This window comes from Anabrus simplex, chromosome 1 (assembly GCF_040414725.1).
Source record: "Anabrus simplex isolate iqAnaSimp1 chromosome 1, ASM4041472v1, whole genome shotgun sequence".
In the NCBI taxonomy this organism is placed as follows: Eukaryota; Metazoa; Arthropoda; class Insecta; order Orthoptera; family Tettigoniidae; genus Anabrus; species Anabrus simplex.
Genome location: NC_090265.1, coordinates 238422570 through 238449555, shown reverse-complemented (window position 1 = coordinate 238449555; position 26986 = coordinate 238422570). Strand labels below are relative to the sequence as shown.

General features: G+C 38.1%; 1 protein-coding gene across 4 annotated transcripts in view; it reads left to right on the top strand.

The window, feature by feature from the left end:
- LOC136886233 (diphthine methyltransferase) overlaps positions 1–26986 on the top strand; it is a 144838-nt gene that overhangs the window by 105334 nt on the left and 12518 nt on the right. For 3 of the 4 annotated variants that reach the window (XM_067158970.2, XM_067158989.2, XM_068231035.1), the window contains exon 2: positions 17571–18253. In XM_067158970.2, the coding sequence (XP_067015071.2) occupies positions 17593–18253 (661 nt within the window). In that variant the 5' untranslated portion in view covers positions 17571–17592. Of the gene's footprint in view, positions 1–9037; positions 9146–17570; positions 18254–26986 lie in introns of those variants that run through there. The other variant, XM_067158982.2, reaches the window with a different exon arrangement.

Below are 26986 nucleotides of genomic sequence, written 5' to 3'. Positions count from 1 at the left end.
TTTAGATTTTCCTTGTTGTAGCAGTTGAATACATGTTGATAGATTTGACGGCAAGACCTGCTGCCGCTGCCGATACCCGGTTGAGGTTGCCTGGACCCCTCATGTACTCTGAGATACACCTCTCCTGCTACTATGAGAGGGGTAGTCGTGGTGATGGTCGCCACAGATTAGAAGTATATGTACAGTCCACAGATGAGTTGGCGGTAGGGTCACCGCACTTCAGCCTTTGCCAGGAGATGGCGCGCGCCATTCACAAGGAATTCTCACGGGAGTGGAGTGGGCCCTTACCCCACTTTCTGTTTTTCTCACCAGGTGTTGCAGTACAGCGGCAAATGGCTGAGGGGGCACTGAAACAGTAAGATCTAGGTGACAGAGAAGTGTTGTTGGAGACTTGAGAGTACGATCATTATTGGTGATGCAGAGGGGCGGGCGACATGGAAAGTGCTTGTGCACCAATAGTGCGGAGATGCAGAAGGCGGGGATTTAGTAATGGCCACCAAGGAATAAATAGCAGGAAAAGCAGAGGGGAAGATCGTACATAAAGATCATATACATAATGAAATAAAATAATTTGGGGCAGAAGGCCTCCAATAAAAAAAAATATAACCTTCAAACTCCTGCCAAATTTAGAGGCTAACGAAAATAACAAATCAATTATACAGGTTTCACCTGGGAGAGGTGCTCTAAAGATCCTCTCTGTGGCTGGATTGTTTACCAGTAAGGTAACTGGTGTCAAAAAATCTAAAATGACGCACGGCCCATGGAATCTGGGGGTAAGCTTGCCCGCAGAAACAAAATTCCTAACCATGACTTGATCGCCAACTTTTAAATTGGTGGGCCTCCGCCCACAATCATATCTTTCCCTAACCTTTTCATGGGACACTTTAAGATGGGCCTTAGCCTTCTTCCATATATCTCTAATATTATTGGGATCTATTGTCTCTGGTAATACCTCATTAAGTGACCAAAGGTTAGAGAGCGGCGTGTTAAACATAAGAGAAGCTGGCGTGAACTTATGGGACTCATGAACCACCAAATTTAAAGCAAAGGCCAACTAATGCAGGGACGTATCCCACCTGGAATGATCTTCATGATGAAATGTGATGAGAACTGATCTAAGATTACGATTGACCCGCTCAGCCAGAGATGGTTGAGGATAATACGCCGATGTAGTTACATGTGATATAGACAGATCAAAACAGAATTTGCGGAACAAGTTGGATGTGAATGCCATAGCATTATCAGAAACGATATATTGATAGGGGCCAAAAGAAGCAAATATAGTATTTAAACAAGAAATGGTGGACTGAGCGGTTGCCAGCTTAGTCGGAAATAACCAGGAAAATCTCGTGAAACCATCTACACACACTAGAATGAATTTGTTGGCATTCCCCTTGATTGGAGGAAGGGTCCGATGTAGTCTATATAGAGGCATTCCATGGGGCGCGACGCTTGGTGAGATGATAATAGACATAGCTTAGTGGACAAGGTGGGTTTACTAAGCAAACAAGATTTACAAGCTTTTACCAATTCTCGAATTTTGCCGTCCATACCTTTCCAAATGAACATCTCTGAGATCTTTTCCCAAGTTTTGAAGATGCCTAAATGCCCCTCTAATGGGGTCTCATGATTGTACTTGAAGATCACAGGCACAAGAACAGCTGGAACCACTACTTTCATATTTTGATCATGCCTTGACGGGCATTACAAAACCCCGTTCCTCAATACATAAGGGACAACATGTTCCCCAGAAGAAAGGGTTTCAATAATAGGGGCCAGCACAGGATCTTCACGTTGATATTTTTTAATATCCCTAAACAATATGGGGGCATCAGTTAGAATGGCATTTATACCTGAAGGTATGGGCACGGGAAGAGAAGAACTATCTTCCTGTTCGGTGGTCTCCACATCATGAGAAAACATGCGGCTTAGTCCATCCGCAACAACATTTTCAGATCCTCTGATATACCTAACATCAAACTGGAATGCAGAAATCCTGATGGCCCAACGGGCTATACGACCAGTACGACGCGGCCTAGCTAATACCCAACTTAAGGCTTGATTATCTGTTTCCAGGTCGAACTTAACATGTTCCAGATAGAGTCGGAACTTCTCTAGTGCAAATAAGACTGCCAAACCCTCAGGTTTATAGATGGAATATTTGGCTTCTTGAGCCGATAATGTCCTAGACGCATAAGCTATGGGTCGTCTTCCAAGTTCAGTTTCCTGAAGAAGGACAGCAGCCACTGCCGATAACAAGGCATCGGTCTGAACAGTCAATTTCTTTGAAAAATCAGGCATAGCAAGGACAGGGGCGTTGCAGAGAGCTAATTTCAGGTCTTGAAAAGCGGCTTGTTGAGAAGGCCCCCATTCAAATTTGATGCCTTTCCTACAGAGTAAGTTCAAGGGTGCCGCTCTGTTAGCAAAGTTAGGAATAAATTTTCTGAAGGAAATTCACCATGCCAATGAACCTGGCAACACCTTTGATATCTTTAGGGGTTTTGAAATCACGGATGGCCTGTGTTCTAGAATGATCAATAGAAACCCCATCGGGCAACACAAGCAAAAGCTACCTTAGATAACTTCCCAGTCAACCCGGCCTTACGAAAGCGATTGAGTACTTCCTTTAGATGATCTAGATGTTCCTCAAAGGTCTCAAAAAGTATGACGACATCATCAAGATAGTGATACAAGTATTCAAATTTGATGTCGGAGAAGACCCTATCTAGCAATCTAATGAGCACAGCCGCCCCCGTGGCAAGCCCGAAAGGCACACGGTTGTACTCATACAAGTTCCAATCCATGGCAAAAGCTGTTAGATGTTTCGATTCTTCAGCTAGAGGGATCTGATTGTACGCCTGATTGAGATCAAGGATGGTAAAGAACTTAGCTTTCTGAAACCATGAAAAACAAGAGTGAAGGTCGGGAAGAGGCACAGATTGTAACACCACCTTCCAATTTAAAGCCCTGTAGTCAATCACAGGCCTGAAGCCACCTTGGAGTTTCGGCACCAGAAAAATGGGCGATGAATAAGCCGACTTGGAGTGTCGAATAATACTGTCCTTTAACATCTGATCGATGATCTCTTTAAGAGCCTTAATTTTTTTTTGCTAGTTGCTTTACGTCGCACCGACACAGATAGGTCTTATGGCGACGATGGGACGGGAAGGGCCTAGGAGTGGGAAGGAAGCGGCCATGGCCTTAAGTAAGGTACAGCCCCAGCATTTGCCTGGTGTGAAAATGGGAAACCACGGAAAACCATTTTCAGGGCTGTCGACAGTGGGGTTCGAACCTACTATCTCCCGAATACTGTATACTGGCCGCACTTAAGCGACTGCAGCTATCGAGCTCGGTAGCCTTAATTTTGGGTGGAGACAGCCTGTAGGGTGGAAACCTAACTGGGATCGAGTCCGTAACTTCAATCTTGTATTCAATGAGGTCAGTAACACCAAGAGTATCAGAAAATACATCCAGAAACAACTGACACAACTTACGACGAATACTTTCTTTTTTCTTTTTTTTTTTTTTTTTTTTTTTGCTATTGGCTTTTTGATATGCTCTATTGGTGGAAAAATATCTAATTCCCTCCATGGGAACTTAGAATTTCCATTGGCTTTACGTCGCACCGACACAGATACGTCTTATGGCGACGATGGGACAGGAAAGGGCTAGGAGTGGGAAGGAAGCAGCCGTGGCCTTAATTAAGGTACAGCCCCAGCATTTGCCTGATGTGAAAATGGGAAACCACGGAAAACCATCTTCAGGGCTGCCGACAGTAGGGTTAGAACTTACTATCTCCCGAATACTGGATACTGGCCGCACTTAAGCGACTGCAGTTATTGAGCTCGGTACGAATACTTTCAGCCTGCTCCTCAGGTAGATGTCTAAGGTCTAACAACATCTCATCCTGGGTAAGCGAAACAGATGAACATGATACAGAATTATATTTGAGCAAAGGAATTTTATGATTATTAGCAAATTTGAAGGTGCACGACTTGCTCTGAATGTCGAGCACTAGACCATTAGAAGACATGAAATCCGCTCCCAATATTACAGGGTAAGACAAGTGCTTAGCCACAAATAATTTTATTTTCCAAGTGAATTTAGAAATACGAATTTGCGCAAAGATGAAACCTAAAATTTACAATGGAGAGGAATTAGCCGAAACACATTGGACCGAAGACGAAGAATAATCAGAAAATTTACAAACAGTCTTTAATTTGGAATACCACTCAGCCGAAATTATAGAACACATGCTCCCTGAGTCTAATAGAGCAGTGACGGGTTCACTATTCAATTCAATTAAGAAAAGGTACCATTGCGGGGTTCTCCACCGCAATCCTGAGGCATTCTTTAGGACCTTCAAATGATAGGTTAGAACAACTTTTACCTGTACCGGAGCTTTCGGTGGGTTTAACGGGGGCTGAGCCTTGGGAAGATGAACTTGCCGACTCAGGCAATGACACTAGTCACTTTTGATTATTAGAGTTCACGGAGGTTGCACCAGAAGTTGAGCAGGAGGGGGTGCTATTGGCATTAGGGCAATTCTTGGCTAGATGAGTAAAAGAGCTGCATTTGAAACATCCTTGGGATGACCTTGCTCCATTCTTTGTTCCACTCGATTTTATCACTGGGCACTTGTTACGTAAATGATCCGCAGTCCCACAAGCATAACATTTACGGGTGTTGAAATTTCGGCGAGGTGAAGGCTGAAAACTATTAGAAGAACTCATAAGGTGTCGGTGTACCTTATTCCTTTAGCTGAGACTGCCATGGCCTCTAATTCAGAAAAGTTTTGAGGGCGTGACGCGAAACACAAATACGACCTGTAGGGCGGGGAAATCCCTTCAACAATCGTCTGCACGATTTGATCTTCGGGGAAATGAAGAGCGAATACCCTGGTGTAAAACTTAATATCTTGGATGAAGTCTGCAAGATTTTCATCCAGTCGCTGTACTCTGAAATAGTACTTTTGGATTAATGAAGACATGGCTTGAGCCAGAATGAAGTTAGCCAACAAATGTGTGTGGAAGTCTTCATTGGAAGATTGTTCAGCTATTGCTTTGACTATTTTGTCTGAGAGGACACCTATGGAGTAAGGGTAAATAATTTGAAGAATTTGAGAGTGAGAGAGGGAAAACACTAGTGCGTGATCCTGAAATTCAACTAGGAATCTTAGAAATGAAATAACATCATTGGTGGAGTTTACTGAAAATTTAGAAATTCCCCTAAGCAACAAAGCCAATGGATGAGGCAAGCAACTAAACCCAGGTGACATAATAGGTAACGGCCTAGAAGGTTGAGAAGTCTCTACCACCGCATTATTTAGAAAGAAAGGTGGAAGTTGTGTACGACGATCAGACTCATTTTCTAATGGGGCAGAAGTTTGTTGAGTTGCCACAGATTTTCTACTTTCTACAACTTTGGATGAATCCTCCTCAGCAGGCAAGTTGATTGAAGGGGCTTGATTGGTTTTGGGAGCAGCTGCCCCGGTCAACAATTGACTAACTTTATTTGACATTTCAGAAAGGTGTTCAACAAGATTACTAGCCTCCTTAGCATGATCTTCTTTTAATTTGAGAGACAATAGGTCCCTAACTCTGCGGTAAAAATGGAACAGTCTAGCCTGCACTCTTTGAAGTTGGTTAGCAGAAGGATCACTCACTTCAAAAAAAACTTACTACCGATGCTAGTTGAGTGATATTGTCAGTGATAGTGGATAGAGCCTCATCAATTTCTTTTTCTCCCAAATTTGGGATACAAATAGGTAATTCTAATGACTCTTTAAGTTTGGTGGTATCTGATGCAACTGTGCCTCCAGATTGAACATTTCTAATAAGTAATTCATAAATTAATTCCTCCTTGCGCAAGTACCCGGGATGAAGGACTTCACGAGGACCAGACATGATGACAGAAAATTTACAAATTGAGAAAAAAAAATTCCAGCGACTGAGAAAATTCTTACAGTTCGATGCGGATTCTATGTTTAATCATCAACAAGGGCTTAATTGAGACCCACTCAACCATGCTCTGCTACCACTTGTTCCGGGATTACCCGTGGTGCAGAAAGAGGTTAAAGAAGGTGCCGGGGTGAATGGGTCTATCTACAATATCAAAGTTGAGTTAAAACTTTAAAAGGTTATATTTCTTTTCCAAAAACAAAATAATATTTCACTGAATGAACAAGACAATATATCAGGTACAAAGCAATCTTGAAACAAGACTAGGAAAATCCAAGATTCAGAACTTTAACAATTTTGGGCTTCAAGCCCCTATTCTACAATGTCAGAGATACCGGATTCAGTTTACAGAACTTCAATTGAAATAAGAAATCCTTTAGTTAAGGGCAGAAATCCCGTAATTCAAGAGCACTTGCTCCCTCAATTACAAACTTTGAAAAGAGCAAACAGGCTCTCCATTTCTTACAGCCCGCTCAAGGCAATATTATCTCAAAAGTTACACTCTCAGAATTACAAATAACAAGGTTTAATACAGGGATATCTAGTACCCAACCTACAGGGCCTTTACAAAAAAGAACAGTTTAAAAAAAAAAAACAGCCCGAACACAAAATGAATGGAGGCGTACACTTGCTCTCCTAGATAATGAATAAAATCCGAATAAAATCCTAACGGGGTTCTTGGCCCAGAGATACAGGGGCTAATCCCAAGCTACTGGGGTGACACAAATAAAGGTTCAATTAATGCATTACGGAAAGGAAGAAAAACAGTTACAAAACATAGTCACCTCAAACCCAGATGAAGGGGAGCTCAAGAGGGTACATCGCTCTCTATCCCCCGGTTTACAGTTAAAGATTTTATGAAAATTTTACATTAGCCAGAAGAAAGTTACATTTTAGAAAAGTAGGTTACATAACTAAAGATTCGGACCTTTCCCCTTGGATTAAGCTGCAGAGGTAGCTACAACAAGAAAGATGTAATTTATGTGGCCATTACCTTACAGATGTTCTGCTGCCGATGAAAGAGGCTGCCCACCTCCTGCTTAAACTCACGCACTCAGATAGACAATGATCAAATGACCAGGAAACACAAAAAGCCGCAACTTATATACCCTCAGGGAAGGTTAGAGAGAATTCAAGACTAAACCAGCCACACCGTCTCAATTTAATTGGTTAATCTCAAAGTTACACTCAGAATCGGACAAGAAGCCTGTGATAAGTTGAAAATTAATTACAAAAATTTTTGATTGGCAGATTCAAAACTGGTGGAAAGAAAAAGGAACTATTGCCAACCCAAAAATAAATGAACATAGATCAGTTATGGAAAATCTAGGAGTATGAAACTTGTTTAAGTTATAAGTTCTTACACCTTGCACCAGGGTGCATGATCATAGTGTTTTTGGTAGTGTCATCTGTGGAAGAATGTCCAAACTTCTTGATGAATGGCAAACAAAACAAGGAGAAATCCACTCACTTTAGAAAACTTCACAACAGAACAATTACTTAATTTTTCAGTGGTGACATCTTCTGATTAAAGTTCTAAGTTCCTGTTGTATAAGTTTCCACTTTTGTTCGATAGAGGAGTTCATTACGGTGCTTATTTTGAATGCGCGGTGTTGAGGTGTACCTCCCGGTACAGTTTCAATAAAATTAGAAATAAGCCTGTGACTACTCTTACGAGAGAACCAAAAACAAATAAAAAGAGAGAACTACATCGCATTTACTTATAATAATGATAAGATATATCAAATCACAAATTTTTTAAAAAGACAGAACTTTAATATAGCTTTTAAGACTGTCGACAACAATTCTACTTTGTTTTATAATCATCACAAAATCAATACTAGATCTAAATTCTCAAATTCAGAAGTCTACAAATTGACTTGCACCCACTGTCCCGTCGGCTATATTGGGCAAACAGGGTGCAGTTTCTCTATTTGTTATCAAGAACATGGTAATGCCAAAAATATGGTAGATTCTCAACCATGAGTAGTCACATGTCTGACTTTAACCATTCATTTTCTGACATTGAACAAGATCTTTCCACCCTAAAAATAATTAATAAAGGCACTCTTCTCAACATATATGAAAATATTTTTATTAACATCGATCAAAGAATTAACCCCAACAGTAACCAAAATGAAACTCTGAAACTTGTAACATTACCTTTGAGGAAATCCTAAAAAAAATTTTTTTTTTTTTTTCAGAATACGAATAATTCTAATGCTTCTAATTCATCTGTTCCCCTCCATCTGACTCCCCCCTACTACTACTCCCCTCACCCTTGCTCTGGAACACACTGCTCCTAGCTTACAATCAACAGCAGACAGCAGTCCCACACAGAACCACATGAGCCGACCGGGTAAGAGACAGAAATAAACAGGGTGGAGAAATTAGTACTCAGACACCATAAACACTTTATTTACCTTCGAATGTTGCATCAGTCTCTTACCTTTTTCTTCTTTTTCTTTTTTTTTTTCAGAATCTTTCGTACACCAATAATATATGGATTGCACGAATTGTCTGGGAACATAATCCAACTTATTGAATAATTCCACCTAAATAACAAGCCCTATTTAACCAGACATATACTTATTCAAGCTTCCAACTTGAGATGGCAGCGGCTTAATTTCAGTATTTAATTCCAATTTTAAAATCTTGTCATCATCATTAATTTTTTTTTTAGTATCAAAAGTCAATGGGATTTTCACCATTTAGTAATATTGGTCTTAAGACAATTTTTCACAACATGAACTGTTTTTAAATCTGTGTTTACACACACGGCAGATTGAGTCATCTTGACTCTTTAACATTTTATGGATATGTCATTGTTTTTTAATGTTAAGAATATCATGTGTTTATCATAATATTTTAGGCTGAAGATGTCTCACAAGAAAGAGATGAAACATGTCCCTTTTTTAAAATAAAGTGAAAAAGGAATAATATTGTATTGTAAAGGTGGAGTCATTCAATCATTAAGACCTAATGTGTGTTTGCCGAATAAGGAGGATCGTGAATTGATGAGATCCGTCAAGGAATGTGGAATATCGTTGCTCCCTAGCAAGGTCTGAATAATCCAAGTGACCCCGGAGGTGAATGAGTCTGTCTTCAACAAAGGGATTCTACTATTCTGGAGTGCTTGAAGCTGTAGGGCAAAACATTCCCATTGAATAGCTCTTAACCAGTAGGTAAGTACTTTTGTGAGTTTAACTGATGTTAACTCTCCTGCAAGTTTTTCTCATTGATGAATTCTGTGTGCGAACCGAAGTATCCAATCAGTTACACGAATCAGCTTCCAATAGGAACTGAACTTGGAGCTGTCGATAAGGCTGGGATGTGTGATTGCTGTCTTTACATGTTTTAAGTTTCCTTTCTTCTCCTCAGGAAGTTGCTGGCTCGTTTTAGGACCGCATGGCCAACATTCCTCTGATCACTGTGCTAGCCACAGTGGCCCACTCTACCATTTACATATAAACTGTATCTGGTCACCAAAAAATCTACGTGTAAGGTGATTAGCCCGGTTCTTCTCTCCAGGGCAGTGCCTCCATTTCTCGGAGTTGCATATGATTAAATCCCCATTACTCAGTTACAAACAAAGGTCTTCCATTTGTTTGAGTCTCTATGTACCCAACCTAAGGTTACAGTAAGATCTGTCTATAGTACCGCCTGAGTGATATCGTGGCCTCTGGGTGTGCAGGAATAAGGCAGTAGTCGAGCACCCACTAGCGGCGCTAGGGGCTCAAACCGTGGCAAGGTTACCTTCTTAACCAGTGTGAACCTGTTCTCACTGCAGGCCAAGTGAGCCTCGCAATTGCTCTCTGTGTTTGTGCGAGCGTACAAAGCTGCCCCACATGGACTTTCTGAGGCATCACAAAATATGTGTATCTGAGCTCTACGCTCTGTTGAAGTAGCTAGCCATCATGGAATTTGTATCTTGACAGAGAGGATAATTCATTATTGAAAACGTGCACATGCCTTGCAGAATACCATTGCATTACATTTACATTACTTTCCTTTGCTATAAGCTACGATGGATTTCTGTCTATTCCTGCATTTAACAATATGGTATCTATCACAGAATTCCAAGCACAACTCACACACACATTCGTCATTTGGTTCGTGAAATAATTTGTTGCAGCCCACCTTGTGATGGAAACCATGGATCGCCAATCTCGTCATCACGTGTCGCATATCATGGTTAGCTTCCATCCAGGTCCTGTCTTGCATAGCAGATGTTGCATAGAAGTCCTCCAGTATGTTGTTTTTCTTCTCATACAGATCTTGTGTAAGCTGTTTGAAGCTGATACTAGCTGGAAGTATGAGCTCGCATCTCAGATCCTCTATTAAGAAGGTCTCTCTGGTAAGCTCATACACTAGCCTCGATCTTACATTCTGCGGGACTCCTAAAATTCTCTTCAGGTATCTAGCCTTTACTCATTCCAATTCTTCCAGCTGTTTATACGTGAGGTATTCTCCTACTAATTCTAGGCCATACGTCAGAACAGGTAGTATCTTTAACCTAAACAGGTCCTTAGCTGTGCTGATTGATAGTTGTGTGATGTTTCTGATTTCATTCATAGCTCTAGTGGCCACCACTGCTCTAGATCTTATATATAAACTGAAACTCTTTCCCGTTGTTTGAATTGTGATACCTAGATATTTAAAATTATTAGCCCACTTGAGTAGTTTGCCATTGCATTTGACGTTCTCTGCTTCAGTGAGTCTTCCTCCTTTCCTAAATACTACCAATTCTGTCTTCTCTTCATTTATCTGGATGTCTTTTCTCTCCGCTCATTCACATAGTGTATTTAGCGATACTTGCAGTTTATCTATATCTGTCGCTGCGATGGCCATGTCATCATCGTATACGTATGTGCTTGTTTCTGCCATTCCTTTGGTGACATCGTTCGTGAGAACATTAAACAGGATAGGGCTGAGTGGATCGCCTTAGAGGACACCGTTTGTCTGTGACAGCCAGTCAGATATGCCTATTCCATCATCTATCTGTATGTAGTTTTCTGCCAATATATTCGATATCAGGGTCATTGTGCTTGTTCTTCCAATTAGTTCCTCCAGTTTATCTATTAATACGTTTCTGTTGACCATATCAAAGGCTTTTGAGTAATCAACAAAAACCACATACAGTTTTCATTTTGGTCTTTCTATCGTCTGTTTTATTTGTTCCAACAGGTTTTCTACTGCCAGAGTCGTGGACCTTCCCTTTCTAAAACCAAACTGTTCCTCTGGTAGAAGGGGTTCTAGCTTCTCTGCCAGCCTTTTGGCGAGGATGCTTGTGAGGAGTTTCAGTAATGTAGATTCGAACGCTATTCCTCTATACGCATTTGGGTTCTCTGTGTCTCCTTTTCCTTTGTATAATAGTTTGATTGTTGACTTTCTCCATTCGTCTGGCATACTCGATAATGCGAATGCCTAAGTGTTCCATAGTTCTACAAGATCAGGAGGTAGCAGCTCGTTCCAGTCAATTCCCGTTCTCCATGTATCCTGGAATATCAGTTTACCAATAAGGGATATGGGAGATAAAGGTCCGAGTGAATCATAGAATTTTACCATGGTCTGCAACAGCTTCCTCTTGGTAATTGGTAATGTTTTAGTAATTTCCTCTGGATTGATGAGGATGAAATGATGATGAAGACAACACATACACCCAGCCCTCGTGCTAGTGAAATTAACCAATTATGGTTAAAATTCTCGAACCTGCCAGAAATCGAACCCGGGACCCCAGTAACCAAAGGCCAGCTCACTAATCATTCAGCCAGAATATGTCAATATTTAATTAATTGGTGGGACTGACATGGAAGTCAGTATAATTTTTTGTGGTGCTATTTTAGATCTACATCATTTATTGTGTTTTTCCTTCATTTTCATTATTGTTGACATTATTGAATGTTGTGTTATCTTTAGAATTATTTATTTTTTCCTAGTTTTTCCCTTTTAATTTTCTGCCTGTGTTATACTAACTATACTGGTGGTTTCAGTGATCATCCTAAGGAGAATAACAACATTACAGTTTTGATAATTTTAAGGTGTGATCTACCATGTATTTCCCTAAAGATTAAGGAGCTCAAAATATAAATCTAACTTTTTTTCTGGATTATATTTTAATATTCATATATCCCGTGTTACTTTTCTCGTACATCCATTCATTTATTTTTTAATGTATGTTGAACACATTTATCAGTTTATTTATTTCTAATTACATTTACTTACGTAATGAGAACTATCTACTTTCAAATAGTTTACCTTTTCTTCAGTTTTTTGCTTATGAAATATTTTGGGAATAATCATGTGCAGCAAGGCACAGCCTAATATTAATTTTAGTCTTAATATTATGATGCATTTGTACTTGATTTCTAGATAATTTTGAATTTTACCTGCACAAGTAAAAAAATAAGTTTTAAAAGGAAATCATGTTTATTGAGGTGAAACTTGAAGTATATGCATTATTTGAATTATTCAATTCTGTTCAGATTCCCTATGTTCTTTTGTTTCATTTATGGGTCTGATGACCTTGGTTGATCACAACACCTTTCTTTTTCTAATGATTCTTGTTCGTAATTCAGATTTTCACACTATTCACAACACCTTTTCTCAGCAGCTATCTGTTTTCCCACATCCTTTGGCCCCGCCTTAATCTTCCCTTCCCCTCTCTCCCCATTCCCTTCCCTGCCTCTCCCTTTTCTTTGAATCTCACAACCATAATTACATGTGCGACCGTAACCACACAGCTAAATCACTCAGCCATTTAAATGTGATAATTGGGTTATAGTAATATGTCACAACCTCAGGACACTGTAGGTCATTCATTATAATTTATTAAGTTACTTCTCTAAAAAACAACTGTACATTTACTTGTGGTATCATCTTAGCAGCTTGAAACTAATGAGTTACAGAATATGTTAAAGAAATGGTATATGGCTTTTAGTTTCGGGAGTGTCTGAGGACAAGTTCGGCTTGCCAGGTGCAGGTCTTTTTTTTTACTGATGCCCATAGGCATGATCAAAGGAGAGGGCATATAAGTCTCTCCTTTAAATCCTTCCTACAACCCCCAAACACCATCATAACCATGTGCAGAGATCTGTACCCTTTATTTACAATCCCATTTATGTCATTATCCAATGGAGATATTTCCTTATATTAACACCTAGATACTTACAGTGATCCCCAATAGGAACTTTCACCCCATCAACACAGTAATTAAAACAGAGAGAACTTTTCTTAATTGTGAAACTCACAACCTGACTTTTAGGCTTTTACGTAATTTTTTCTCCTTTATACCAGAACAAGAAATGATTGAATACTTTATCAAATTCTGCTTAAGTAGTCATGCTGAAAAACCTAAAAACACTAATTTACTCCGAATATCTTGTTTTGGTCTCTTTTATTGTATTTTGGTTTCTTTGTGTGGAAAAAAATGATCATTATCCTGAAATAGAGGAAATAAAATCCTTTTTCCCTGTTTTTTCACTGTAAATGGCATTTTCCTCTATCCATATCAGTCTCATTTAGAAGTTAAATTGCTTGCAGTTAGCTGAATAGAGTGGGATGAACTGTTGTTCTGCTAATCAGCTTGAGGTCCTGGGGTTAAAGTAAATAGTTTTCGTATACTAGATGTTTCTCACTGTTGTTAATTGCCCACAATAATTTGAGCTGCTGGGTGGGGAAGAAGTTTACTGAAGTTGTCAATGGTTCAATATTTCCAATTCAGTATTGTTTTTTAGAAAGACCAAAATCAAAACAGAATTCTTCTATCTGAGTTTGATGTTTACGAGTGGATGTTTGCTCTTAGTATTGCCCTGGAATCCATACTGAATGATCACAGTCTGCATTTCATATAGTGTCAAGCATGTCAAGAAAGCGAAGTCATATATTTTAGGGCAATGGATTGGTGACCTCAGGTGGCAAAGTGATGTTCTACAAAGCCTGCTAAAAACACATAAGTGTCATTTGCCTTTCTGGGGGAGAAGAATAAAGAGCCTTACATTTAATTTTAGAACTAGTAAAACTTGATCGACTCGCCACCACCGGCAGGACGTCCCACGAACCATGCCAGTTAGACACCGACGAGCGATGAACCGACAGCGTGGGACACAAATCCAACTACGAGCTTTTTAACCACAACAACTTTAATATACGCTATTGGAGCTGGAATTACCGCGGCTGCTGGCACCAGATTTGTTGATCTAATATATAGTTTCTCTTTGTAACAGTTCAAAACTAATAATTTAATGTGATCAGACATTTCATATTATCCTCTGCCAAGGATAATCAGTGCTTTGTATAGAATCATTGTATTCAAAAATCCTGAAATGAGTAGTTTCTCAAGAAATTAACACTTTTGCCCTCCTTCACCTAAATTTTTGGTAATCTTTGATGAGTAAAATGGTAACAGGTTTTATTTGCTGTACCATAATGATCCATGTATTTGTTGGAAATATCAGTAGACAGAAGAACAAAGTTCATTCCTTCCATTATGGGAAACTATAATTTGTGTGAGGTCAACGAGCTAGAATAACATAGAGGGGTTGTATGCCTGACATCAGCGCTCCTTGCGGAGGCAAGTTGATAAAGGGCAGCCATGTTTCGAGTTGTCAAAACAAAGTGAGCTGCCGTGAGAACATAATATATTATGATTAGATGACCTGGAGGTTGTTTGCGGCAATTGAACATCGTTAGTTTTAAGAAGACCGAGCTTGATAGCTGCAGTCACTTAAGTGCGGCCAGTATCCAGTAATCAGGAGATAGTGGGTTCGAGCCCCACTGTCGGCAGCCCTGAAGATGGTTTTCCGCGGTTTCCCATTTTCACACCAGGCAAATGCCGGGGCTGTAACTTAATTAAGGCCACGGCTGCTTCCTTCCAATTCTGAGGCCTTTCCTTTCCCATCGTCACAAAAAGACCTATCTGTGTCGGTGCGACGTAAAGCAAATAGCAAAAAAAAAAAAAAAAAAAAAAAAAAAGATTTAAGAAGTGAAAAGTTAGATTCTCTCCAACAATGCCAGCTAGCCGTATTCTCAACATATGACTGCACTAATCGGAGTAAAGTGATTGATAATGTTCCCTTTTTCCAGACTTATCAGAAGTGATGATTTCTTGGTGCCTACCTATTTATCTTTGCCCTTGAAAGTTCATTTTTGTTGCCATCTGATATTGGTGTATGATTCATTGAAGTTTTATATTCAGGTTCTCTTTTTTTCTTTCTTTCTTTCTTTCCATAACGGTCCTGACAACTAGTCTTGTGCTTGGGCATTGGTTTGATGTAGGCCTGTTTCAATCAAACGTACACCAAGCATGGTAAATACAGTATTGTACAGGTGTTTGTGAAATTTATGAAGTGTTTATTGTACACCAAGTGAATTGGCCATGCGGTTAGGGGTACACAGCTGTGAGCTTGCATTCAGGAGATAGTGGGTTCAAACCCCACTGTCGCCAGCCCTGAAGATGATTTTCCATAGTTTATCATTTTCACACCAGGCAAATGCTGGGGCTGTACCTTAATTAAAGCCACAGTCACTTTCTTCCCACTCCAAGCCCTTTTCTATCCCATTGTCGCCATAAGACCTATCTGTGTCGGTGTGACGTAAAGCCAATTGTAAAAAAAATAAAAATTAAAGATGTTTATTGTAGACATCAGTAAAACCCTGCATGGATATACAAAATAATTTCCGCATCCGCACTTCCTTCATCCGCATCCGCGAATGGTTATCTGCGGATATTGTAAATATTTAACTACAGTATATTACATCCAAGGTATTGAAATGGATGTATCTGTTAACGTAATACAATAGGCCTGACACCTGGCATCAGACCCGTACAGTCACAGGTTTATGAGGGATTCTCTCTTGCGACAACTACCGATGTATTGACCTTTGTTTTTTCCTTTTATTAATTGTGGGAAGGAGCCAGTTAGGCTTAGGTCAGATTTACGGCTTTATGGTCTCACAGCCCTTTATACAGTATATCACCATCCTCCCATACCACTGTCAAGGGTTGCCTAACCACAAGCAAAAATAAGAGTATACCTGACTGAAAATCAGTAACCGTCATTATTTAGAAATTATCCGCTCTGCCATACAGTTTGTATCCGCTAAGACACTAACTTCGTAGATATCTGCATCCGTGCAGGGCTCTATACATCAGTCGCATTAATATTTTAAACTAGGATACATTTCATAATTGACAATTTTTCAAGGTTACCGGTACCTTTCAGCTGGTTATTCTAGTAGATACAGTAAAAGGAAAAAAACAAGTATATGTCTCCTAGAGTATAATAAATCCTTTTTACAACCGAGTTGACCATACAGTTAGGGTCGTGCAGCTGTGAGCTTGCATTCGGGAGATAGTGGATTCATTTTGCACCATCAGCAGCCCTAAGATGGGTTTCTGCCGTCTCCCATTTTCACGCCAGACAAATGCTGGGGGCTGTACCTTCATTAAGGCCATGGCCGCTACCTTCCAATCCTAGCCCTTTCCCATCCTTCCATTGCTTAAAACCTTTGATGTGTTTGTGCGATGTTAAAAAAAAGGTAGCAAAAATAAATAAATAATTACATTAATCATTTACAGTGGTACTCATTGGGATGCAGTATGTTTAAAAATATGATCAGAATGAGGTTGTAACCTATCGTAGGGCACTTTCGTTTTAAGGACTTCTTTCATAAATACTCATTTATGTCCATGGTTTTTGTTGTAATTTATGCTTAATCACAACAGACAATCAGGGTAATGCTTGTGTTCGGATTTCGCGGCCTGTTTCTATGTCACTGTATGACAATTTTCCTTATATCCTTTTCAAACTACCCTGTTACCAACTGATCATGATGCTGGCCTGGCGCCGTAACATCGATGAAGTGACGCTATTCACACTGGATTATTAATGCTCTAAGCTTTTGTCTAACTATCTTTAATTTTGCACCAGTGATTCTGTAATGCATATTTTCAATATTTTTTGTCATTCGACAGCCACGCCCCCTTGTTTCTGTGACCACCGAAAACATGGGAGGTATTTGTTCAATTAGCTTCATCCAAGCAGCGCTTCTGTCTCTCTATTTTATTCTAGCTCATTGTGCAAGGTATTTCTTTCAGTTAATATGCCATTTCATACCATGTTATGTGAAATGAAGGAAATAAAAATGCCACTTATGAACTAGTGTGGATTGCATGACAAGATGATACAGTCATAAATGTATGAGTACAATACATTTATAATGAATCCATCCTACACTCTTGCATGTCTATCGAATTATATTTTGATCCAAAGGTGATAAATCAGTGACAATGTCACTATCTCCTGATTAGTGTGGCCGAGATTCAAAGACATATGAGGTATTTAAAATGGAAATTCTTGTAGGCCCACCCATGGTTTGGAATCCACATAAAACTGTAGAACCCACGTATGATCATCTAATTTAAGATACTAGCTATAAACGTGTTTGTATTTAAATAAAATAAAATTGTTGTCCATTTAATAGTATTTAAAAGCCTGTTTTCTTTCCCATGGATATTAAACTATGTACTGTACTGAGCGGTCAGTTCAAAATGTATAAACTTGATATGGAAATTTTCTTTGATATACAATGGAAATATTTATTTTTCAGGCATTGTCAGAGATAAGATCACATGGAAACACTTCATACTTGGGACACTGAGTACAGTGCTGATTCAGTTGAATGGTGTCCTGTTCAACCGTATCATCATATCTTTGTCTGTGGAACTTATCAGCTGTCTCAAGAATCTGAATTACAAGAGAATTCATCCTCATCAGATGTCAGAACTGGAGAGGAAACAGTTTCCAGGAAAATACAGAAATTTGGACGACTGTACCTATTTTGTATTGATTCATCAGCAAATTTAGTTCATCTTCAAACCCTAGAAACACCAGCAATTCTGGACACAAAATGGTGTCATAGAAAAATAAATGATAGAGTACTATTAGGAGTTGCAAATGCCAAAGGAGATTTAGCTGTGTATGAACTTAGTGAGAAACATCCTGAGAATGGTGATAATGCAGTAGAATGCCATAATTATAAATTATTGCTGGTAAATAAAATCAACATAAGTGATGAAGATGATTCAGGAGTTCTTGCTCTTTCGTTGGATTGGTCTACTGGAAAATTTGATGAAAGTGAGCCATCTATCATTGTCAGTGATTCCCGTGGGGTAATCAGTCTACTTTCTTTAAGACATTCTTCAATCCAACAGTTTCGTTCTTGGAAAGCCCATTCTTATGAAGCCTGGATCACTGCTTTTAATTACTGGAATACTTCTGTGATCTATTCAGGTTTGTAAATGTTACTTATTACAGTATTTATGAATTAGCTTCATAAAAACATGCAGAGTCTTGATTACTTACTAATAATCTTCTTTATTGTTATAAAGGGATTTACCAGGTGATTTAAGTTGGAGAAATTGCCCACAATCTTAAATAGATCAATTCTGTTAACTTTTATATTTTTATCAATGAAATTAATTATATATTATTACTTTTCTTGCTACTCTACTGTTATGCACTCAAACTGCAAAAAGATAACTTTCTATCTGTATCTTTTGTTGATTTGCCAAATCTGTTTCTATGCAAACACTTCTGTGCATGAAACTGCTACAAATTGCTTTGTCACCAAGTTTTTGTAATGTAATAATTATTTGGTCATTTGAGCTGAAAGTAATGTTTATTAACCAAGCAGATAAGGTCATGTACCAGTCGGTACCCCTTCTCCTCTGGGGTTCATACTTTCACGACATCTAGTATGAATCTGGTCTGGTCTAAACAGTACCATATCTCAATTTACCTTACCTCTCATCAGAAGTAGTCTACTAGTTGAGTCGGTAGTCTACTAGTTGAGTCAACCAGAAAGAGATATGATATGAAATGTCTGTCACTGCTGGTGTATGAATAGAATTATCATAAAGTGGGGATACACTGAACACTTTTTGACTTTACTATAGAATTTCAGGTATGTTTTCAATGCATTTATTTGTTACCTTTTCACCAAAGTTCAGTAATTCTCATGGAACAGATTTTAATAACTTATTGAAAATAAAAAATAAAAGAGTACTTTTTAGTCTTTACCTGCAGTTGGGCTAACATTGAACGCTTAATTTTCTATTGGTGTTCAAAGCGGTCTGTTCCAGGCTGTCAGTGCAGAGAGAGAGCATGCAATGATATTAGGACATGAATAAGCTTGAGTCAAGTTTTTAAAAGTAGGAAAGATCATAATATAAAGTAGGGATTCAAGAGGATTAACTGGGGTAAGTATTCATTCATAGGAAGATGAGTTAGTAATTGGAATAATTTACCAAAGGAGATGTTCGATAAATTTCTAACTTTTTTGAAATTATTTAAGAAAAGATTCCATAAACAATTGATGCAGAATTGCCACCTAGGATACAGCCTTAAATGCAGACCAGTTGTAATAATGTACTATGATGTAAGTAGTACCAAAAAAAAAAAAAAAAACTGTGAATGATCAAATATACTTCAAATACTAAGTAAAACAAATAAACAATTCCACTGCGAGTACATAAACATGAAAAAGGCCTAATGTCATACAAATGTAGTTTGGACATTAGTAAAAAAAAGAGTTAATGCAAAAATGAGAATGTTCAGCCCTTTTGTGATCAGAGTAGGCTACTGTTTGTATTGAAGGATCAATCAATCAATCAATCAATCAATCAATCAATCAATCAATCAATCAATCAATCAATCAAACACCATTGATCTGCATTTAGGCTAATCACCTAGGTGGCAGATTCTCTATCTGTTGTTTACCTAGTCTTTCCTTAAATAATTTGGAAATTCATCAAACATCTCTCTTGGTAAATTATTTCAGACCGAGCTCGATAGCTGCAGTCGCTTAAGTGCGGCCAGTGTCCAGTATTCGGGAGATAGTAGGTTCGAACCCCACTGTCGGCAGCCCTGAAAATGGTTTTCCGTGGTTTCCCATTTTCACACCAGGCAAATGCTGGGGCTGTACCTTAATTAAGGCCACGGCCGCTTCCTTCCCACTCCCAGCCTTTCCCTGTCCCATCGTCACCATAAGACCTATCTGTGCCGGCGCGACGTAAAGCAACTAGCAAAAAAATTTATTTCAGTCCCTAATGCCTCTTCCTATAAATGAATATTTGTCCCAATGTATTCTCTTGATTTCCCATTTTATCTTCATATTATGGTATTTCCTAATGTTAAAAGCCTCGCTAACGTCATTCCAAGCCATCTCTCCACTGGCAGCTCAGAGCATACCGCTTAGTCGAACAGCTTGTCTCCTTTCTCCCAAGTCTTCCCAGCCTGAACTTTGCAATATTTTCATAACGCTACTCTTTTGATGTAAATCACCCAGAACAAATCGAGCTGCTTTTCTCTGGATTTTTTTCCAGTTCTCAAATCAAGTAATCCTGATGAGGGTCTCATATGCTGGAACCATACTCTAATTGTGGTCTTACCAGAGACTTATATGCCCTCTCCTTTACAGCCTTACTACAACCCCTAAATACCCTTATAAACATGTGAAGAAATCTGTAACCTTTATTTACAATCCTGTTTATGTGATCACCAAAATGAAAATATTTCCTTATATTAACACATAGGTACTTACAGTGATCTCCATGAGAAAATTTCTCCCTATCAATGCATCAATTAAAACAGGGAACTTTTCCTCTTTGTAAAACTCACAACCTGGCTTTTCACCCTGTTTATTATCATATCATTGCCTGCTGTCCATCTCACAATATTGTCAAGGTCTTTCTGTAGTCACTCACAGTCTCACAGATAGAACAAGGATCCACAAAACATTACATAATTAACAACACTTAAATTAAAATGTTTTGTCGATGACAAGGCGAGTCAATCAATCAAACACCATTGATCTGCATTTAGGCTAATCACCTAGGTGGCAGATTCTCTATCTGTTGTTTACCTAGTCTTTCCTTAAATAATTTGGAAATTCATCAAACATCTCTCTTGGTAAATTATTTCAGTCCCTAATGCCTCTTCCTATAAATGAATATGTTCGAGACGTGTATATTTGTTAATCTTGAAGATAAAATTAGAGATATACAAGATTTTCTTAACGTATAGTTATCGGGGGAACTCTTGACAAAACAACCATAGTTGAAGTTGAGTTGCAGTTGGACTATTAAAATGAGTCTGAAACGAGAAGAGAATGAGTAAAAAGGAGGATATTTTAAGAGGAAAAAAACCTTGTAAAAATGTATGTTCGTGAGAATAAAGGATAATGGAGTTGATTACCTTATAGTTGATCGTGTCGTATTTGATGTCCTTCCTTATGCCGTGTCGTTAACTGACTGAGTTCTGTGTACGTATGTGAGGCACTTGCGGTGGGCAGGGAATATCGGAAGGAGAGGTAGGTGAAGTGAGGAAAGCGGGTGAAATGTTGTGTAGGGTGGAGCTAACTGAGGAGTGGCGCTGTGATAGGCTGGGGGAAATGGAAGGAAAAGTAGGGGGAATATTGTGTAGGGTGGAGCTAATCGGAAGGAGGTGTTGGTTGTCTTTTGGGATCCTTTTTGATGGTTTTTCTAGATGAGTCTAATTTGGTAGCCTCTCCTAATAATATATTGATATTGTCCATGATTTCGTTAATATTCTGGCTGGGATTTTGTTTCTGATCAATCTCAATATAGATATTTTCAAGAATATTCATTAATTTGCCTTTGTTTAACTTTCATAGAATGGTCAAGTCCCTTTCTATTGATGTAAAACTGTGTTTATATTCAGTCATATGAAGACTCATGGCCGAGTACTTCCTATGTTTTTCAGCATTAATATGTTCTTGATATCTTACTAAGAAATTACAGCCTGTTTGCCCGATATGAGAATTGGCACAATTTGAGCATTTAAGCCTATATATCCCCGAATTTAAATATTTGTTCTTACTTGCAACGCTTTGGTGATTGAAAATTAAATGTTGATTGTTGTTATTGGTGCGAAAAGCAATTTTAAAATTGAGTTTCTTAAAAATATTAGTAATCTGGTAAATATTCCCATTATTATAAGTAAAAGTGGTGAAGTTTTTCTTTTTATGTTTTTACCAGCTGCGTTTGAGGTTTATTCTTCATTTTATTCATTAATCTATCTATGTAGTGTTTTGTGTATCCATTGCTTATCGCTATTTTGTAAATGAGATTAATTTCTTTTTGGAGATCGTTTTTGGACAAGGGAATGTTAAAGGCTCTATTTAACATGCTTAAAAAGGAACTCCTTTTATGTGCCTCAGGATGGTACGAATCTTTTTGTATGGTATTTATAGTTTGAGCCGGTTTTCTAAAGATTGTAAAGGACAACTTTTCTTCTTTCCTTTCGACTGTTAAATCAAGGAAATTATTTTTTTATTGTTCTCGGTTTCTAACGTAAATTTTATGAAACTGTTGATTTGGTGTAATAAATTAGTGCTACTATTGATTTGTTCATCTATAATTGCAAAGATGTCATCGACAAACCTTAGCCAGATAATGATACCTTTTTCGTAATTTAAAATTTTATGTTTTTCTAAGTGAACCATGTATATTTCAGCAAGGATACCGGACGCTGGAGATCCCATAGGGAGACCACTTTGTTGATGTACTGTGTTATTGAAGGAAAAGTAATTATTGCTAAGTGTAAATTCTAGGAGTAACATAAATTCTTCTATTTCATGGTTACTAAGTTTCCTGTGTGTCCTTAAGTTGTTCTTAATTATATTTAGAGTTTCTTTCGTGGGGATCGTAGAATACATATTAGTAACGTCGAATGAGTTCAAGGTGAAAGATGGTTTTAATTTAGTGTTCTTAATAATTTTACAAAATTCTATTGAATTACTGTTTGTGGTTCTGCTTTGAAAAGTATAATACTTTTTTAGAAAGCTGTTTATAAATGTAGAGGTAGGTGGGGCTGGTTTTGAAGTTAATGATTGGTCTTATGGGTATCTCAGGTTTGTGTATCTTAGGCAAAGCTCTTGCTGTTGGTAGTCTTGGATTCATATTAATTAGGCTTGATATTTCATTCTCATTAAGGATGAAAGTAATGTTTTTAAGTATTTGTTTTAGTTTTCTGTGGACAGAGTTAGTCGGGTCTTTTTTAATTTTGTGAAAGTATTATCTGAGAGAAATGCTTTGGTTTTTTCTATGTATTTTCTTTGTGCATAATAACTGACACATTACCTTTATCCGCCTTTGTGATCATAAGGTCATTATCTTTTATTTTTTGTTTTAAGCCTTTGATGTCTGTAGAAGGTAAATGGGGTGTGTTAATTTTCTGATCTTTAAATAATTCTTAAAGTTTCTTTTTGACTTTGAATTTAGTTTCAAGTTGTTGATCTGTTGGCGGCTGAGCTATGACTTGTTCTACTTCAGCAATGGTTGTTATGTATTGCTTTTGGTTGTATGGATTAGACCAATTATGTTTGGGTCCTTTGTTGATAATCTGTAACTGTTTGTCCTCGAAAACAACGTCGGTTAGATTCTTAGTTGGAGGGAAAAGAAAGAAAAATACATATACTACAGTATTTTGAATTCCTGTGTGTGAAAATCTACGCATTGGCCTCAAAATATCATTTTAAAAAAACACAGAAATTAAGCCCCAAAAACCAACACAAATAAAAGAAATTATCAAAAATGGTAGGTAATAAAATAAAAATAGTAACTCATTTTAAATATCTTGGAGAAATAATAACACATAAACTAAATGAAAGAAATATCAATCCAAACAAGAACAAATAGATTAGCTAAAGCACAAAAATTAACATGGGACATCTACAAAAAGAAATGTCTATCAATAAATGCAAAAATAAAACATTACAACACAGTTATAAAACCGGAAGCTACATATGCAGCAGAAACACTTTTTCACCTGAATAAACAATGAAAGCCTGACAGACTTGGGAGGATTGGAAGAACCTGCATCAACAAAAAATACCAGAAGGATGAACAGTGACAGATAATACCTAAAAAAGTTGTATACAAAGAGCTAGATCCCATTACAGATACTATGTGTGAGAGGAGACTGGGATTCTTTGAACATATCATAAGGATGCAGGATTCGAGACTTCTGAAAAAACTAGAACAACACAATCTCATCTCAAAATATACAACATGATGTAAATGGATCAGAGAAGTAAGAGAGGATATGAAGGAGATATGCCTTACAATAGAAGACACCACAAACAAGATAAAATTGAATACAAAACTTACGCAAAACAAACCCACAACACTCTTATTTTCAACCAAGGAAAGGGCACGAAGATCAGAGCATCTGCAAAAGTACTGGGAGTACCACAAAGCCCAAACAATCCCTTCAAAGAGACCTGAATGATGGACTGACTAAAGTGATCCTATATGGTCATAAAACATGAAGAAGAAGAAGAAGAAGAAGAAGAAGAAGAAGAAGAAGAAGAAGAAGAAGAAGAAGAAGAAGAAGAAGAAGAAGAATAGGATATCTTGAGTCCACCCAACTTTCACTCCCGTAGAGCAAAGTTGGTCTGAAAACAGATCGATGTAAAGATAGTTTCATTTGGGAGCTGACTTCTTTCTTACAGAATACTGTTGATCGCAACTGCGAGCTCTCTGCATTGCTTTACTGCACCTTGAGTCAATCTCACTTACTATACTACCATCCTGGTAGAACACACATCCCAAATACTTGAAATTATCTACCTGTTCTTTAGATTGACATTCAATTCTCTTGGATTTCTTACCTACCGATATCAGTTTAGTCTTGGAAAGGCTAATTTTCATACCATACTCCCTGCACCTATTTTCAAGTTCCAAGGTATTAGACTGCAGGCTTCCAGCACAGTCTGCCATTAACACTGAGTCATCAGCATAGGCTAGACTGCTTACTACATTTCCACCTACCTGAACCCCCCTTCTCTCTGTCACTTTATACCTTTCAGCATATGATCCATGTGAACTATGTGCCACACCAAATTACCCTTATGTTGTACCTTCTGACATTGTGTTCTTTATTGGTGCCATAGATTAATCTGACTGCTTTAATATTCTCAAACTTGACATGTAATTCACCTTTATTTGACAGATGGCAGCTCTTGTTATGATAGATTGATGAAGCATTTCTTTCTTACTATTCTTTGCTTCTTTTACTCTCTGAGAGAGAGGCAAGAATGACTTGGATTGAAAAGATAGAGGCTTTGGGTTATGAGATGATTTTAATAGATTTCTAATGGTATTCTAAAAAAAATTCCTTATTTGCCATATATCATTCTCCTTTCTGAATCAATGTTTGTGATTAAATAGAATCTACGGATTCTATTTCTCAAGACTTCAGGTATTTATCTCTTTTGCCTTTCTTGGCTTGCCATATTTATGCTGATCTTACATGCTGAGAGATTTCTGTTCTGTAGACTGATTTTATTTCATTTGCTGCAGACCTTTTATGCCTTTCATCTTCTCGTCTGCTTGTTGTGTATTTATCCCTACATATGGGGTGGGAGATAATACTGGTCCATGTGATCCATGTGGATGATGTATTTGTGTGTGATTATTAGAGACCTTTTATCATTCTCTTCGGTTTCTACATCTGGCTGGAGCTTATATTCTGTCTATATGGTTTAACGCTAATGCTGTGCAATTCATGTTAGTCTTCGGTTTCTACATCTGGCTGGAGCTTATATTCTGTCTACATGGTTTAACGCTAATGCTGTGCAATTCATGTTAGTCTTTTTGGACGATGTGAATGTGTTAAGTAGCGTGTGTGCTGATATTCGGTTATGTTGACAACTGGGTGAGCCTTGCCTATATTTTGGCAAACCAGGATTCTGATATGCATTTGGATCAAGCGCATGAGCCTATGATTACTTTTTTCATGCTGTTACGAGTCTCATCATAATGTGTCTTGACACTGTATCATTTATTCTACCTTGCTTATTTTGGTCTCTGCGTGTGTGTTGATGTTGTATGATTGCTGGATCCATGTTATTTTTCGGGTCTTAGAGATGTTGCTTTCTTTCTATTACTTGTTAATTAATCTTACACTTGTTCTTGGCTGTATCTGCCTGTTTATTTGCCCATTTTCGGGATTTTTCTCTCAGTTCTATTTATTTCATTTAAGACATGTTTATTTACCTTCGTAACTATGGCAACTCCCTTAATCTCTTTGTATTCCTTGTTTATTCTTTTTCTGCCAGGTTTATTTTTCTGACTTTTTTTCTACAATCTTTTTTCAAAAGGAATGAATTGCTTTCTAGTCTTGTCCATTCCGATGCTACATATTATAGTATTCTTTTGATGTGAAACGTTGTTTCTTTCATATATCATTAATGTTTTATTCTGAGGAAAGAAATGCTTGGCATCAAATCAGTTATTTTTGTCAAAAAAGGAAAGAACTGAATATTATTGTAATCACTTTTCCCTACGCTCCTGTGACGCATATTCTGAAATTCATAAGATTGGATTTTATGATTGAAATGACTCGACTGTGTTCACAATACCCTAAAAGATTATGAACGTGAGTATCCTTTCTCCCTTTGTATTCCCCTAATAGTTTTTTTTTTTGGTGTTCTCATTTTCTTCTATTTACCAAGTTATGTCTTTAAACCTTATTTTATGCCCCTAATTGTTCTGTGTTTGGTACATGCCTTTTACTGCTATTCTTTAGTTTAAAAGGCCCAAATTCAGTTCCTGGCAGTTTCTAGCCAGTTATGATCGGTCCACATGGGTTTGTTAGTTAGGTTGGTGGGTTGATTGGTAGCAGAGCATGGTTTTGCTAGATAATAGACAGGGACAGTGGGAATCTTGTTAATCCATTCATGCGCATCAGTAATTAGATGATGAGGCATTTGGCTATGTTCTATCACCAAGGTGGAACTTCCTCTTTTTGCCTTACGGCAGGTCGAGGTACCCTGTAAGGGGTGTGCAACAGACTTTTGGCTTACCCTAGTTTCGCCAGCAAGTCTTAGGCATAAATGCATGATTAACAGAACCCCCGACCCTGAGCAGCTGGCCTTCACATAGCAAGGAGGGATGGGCACCAAAATCTTGGGAGAATTAGGAAGCGGGACCCTTCCGG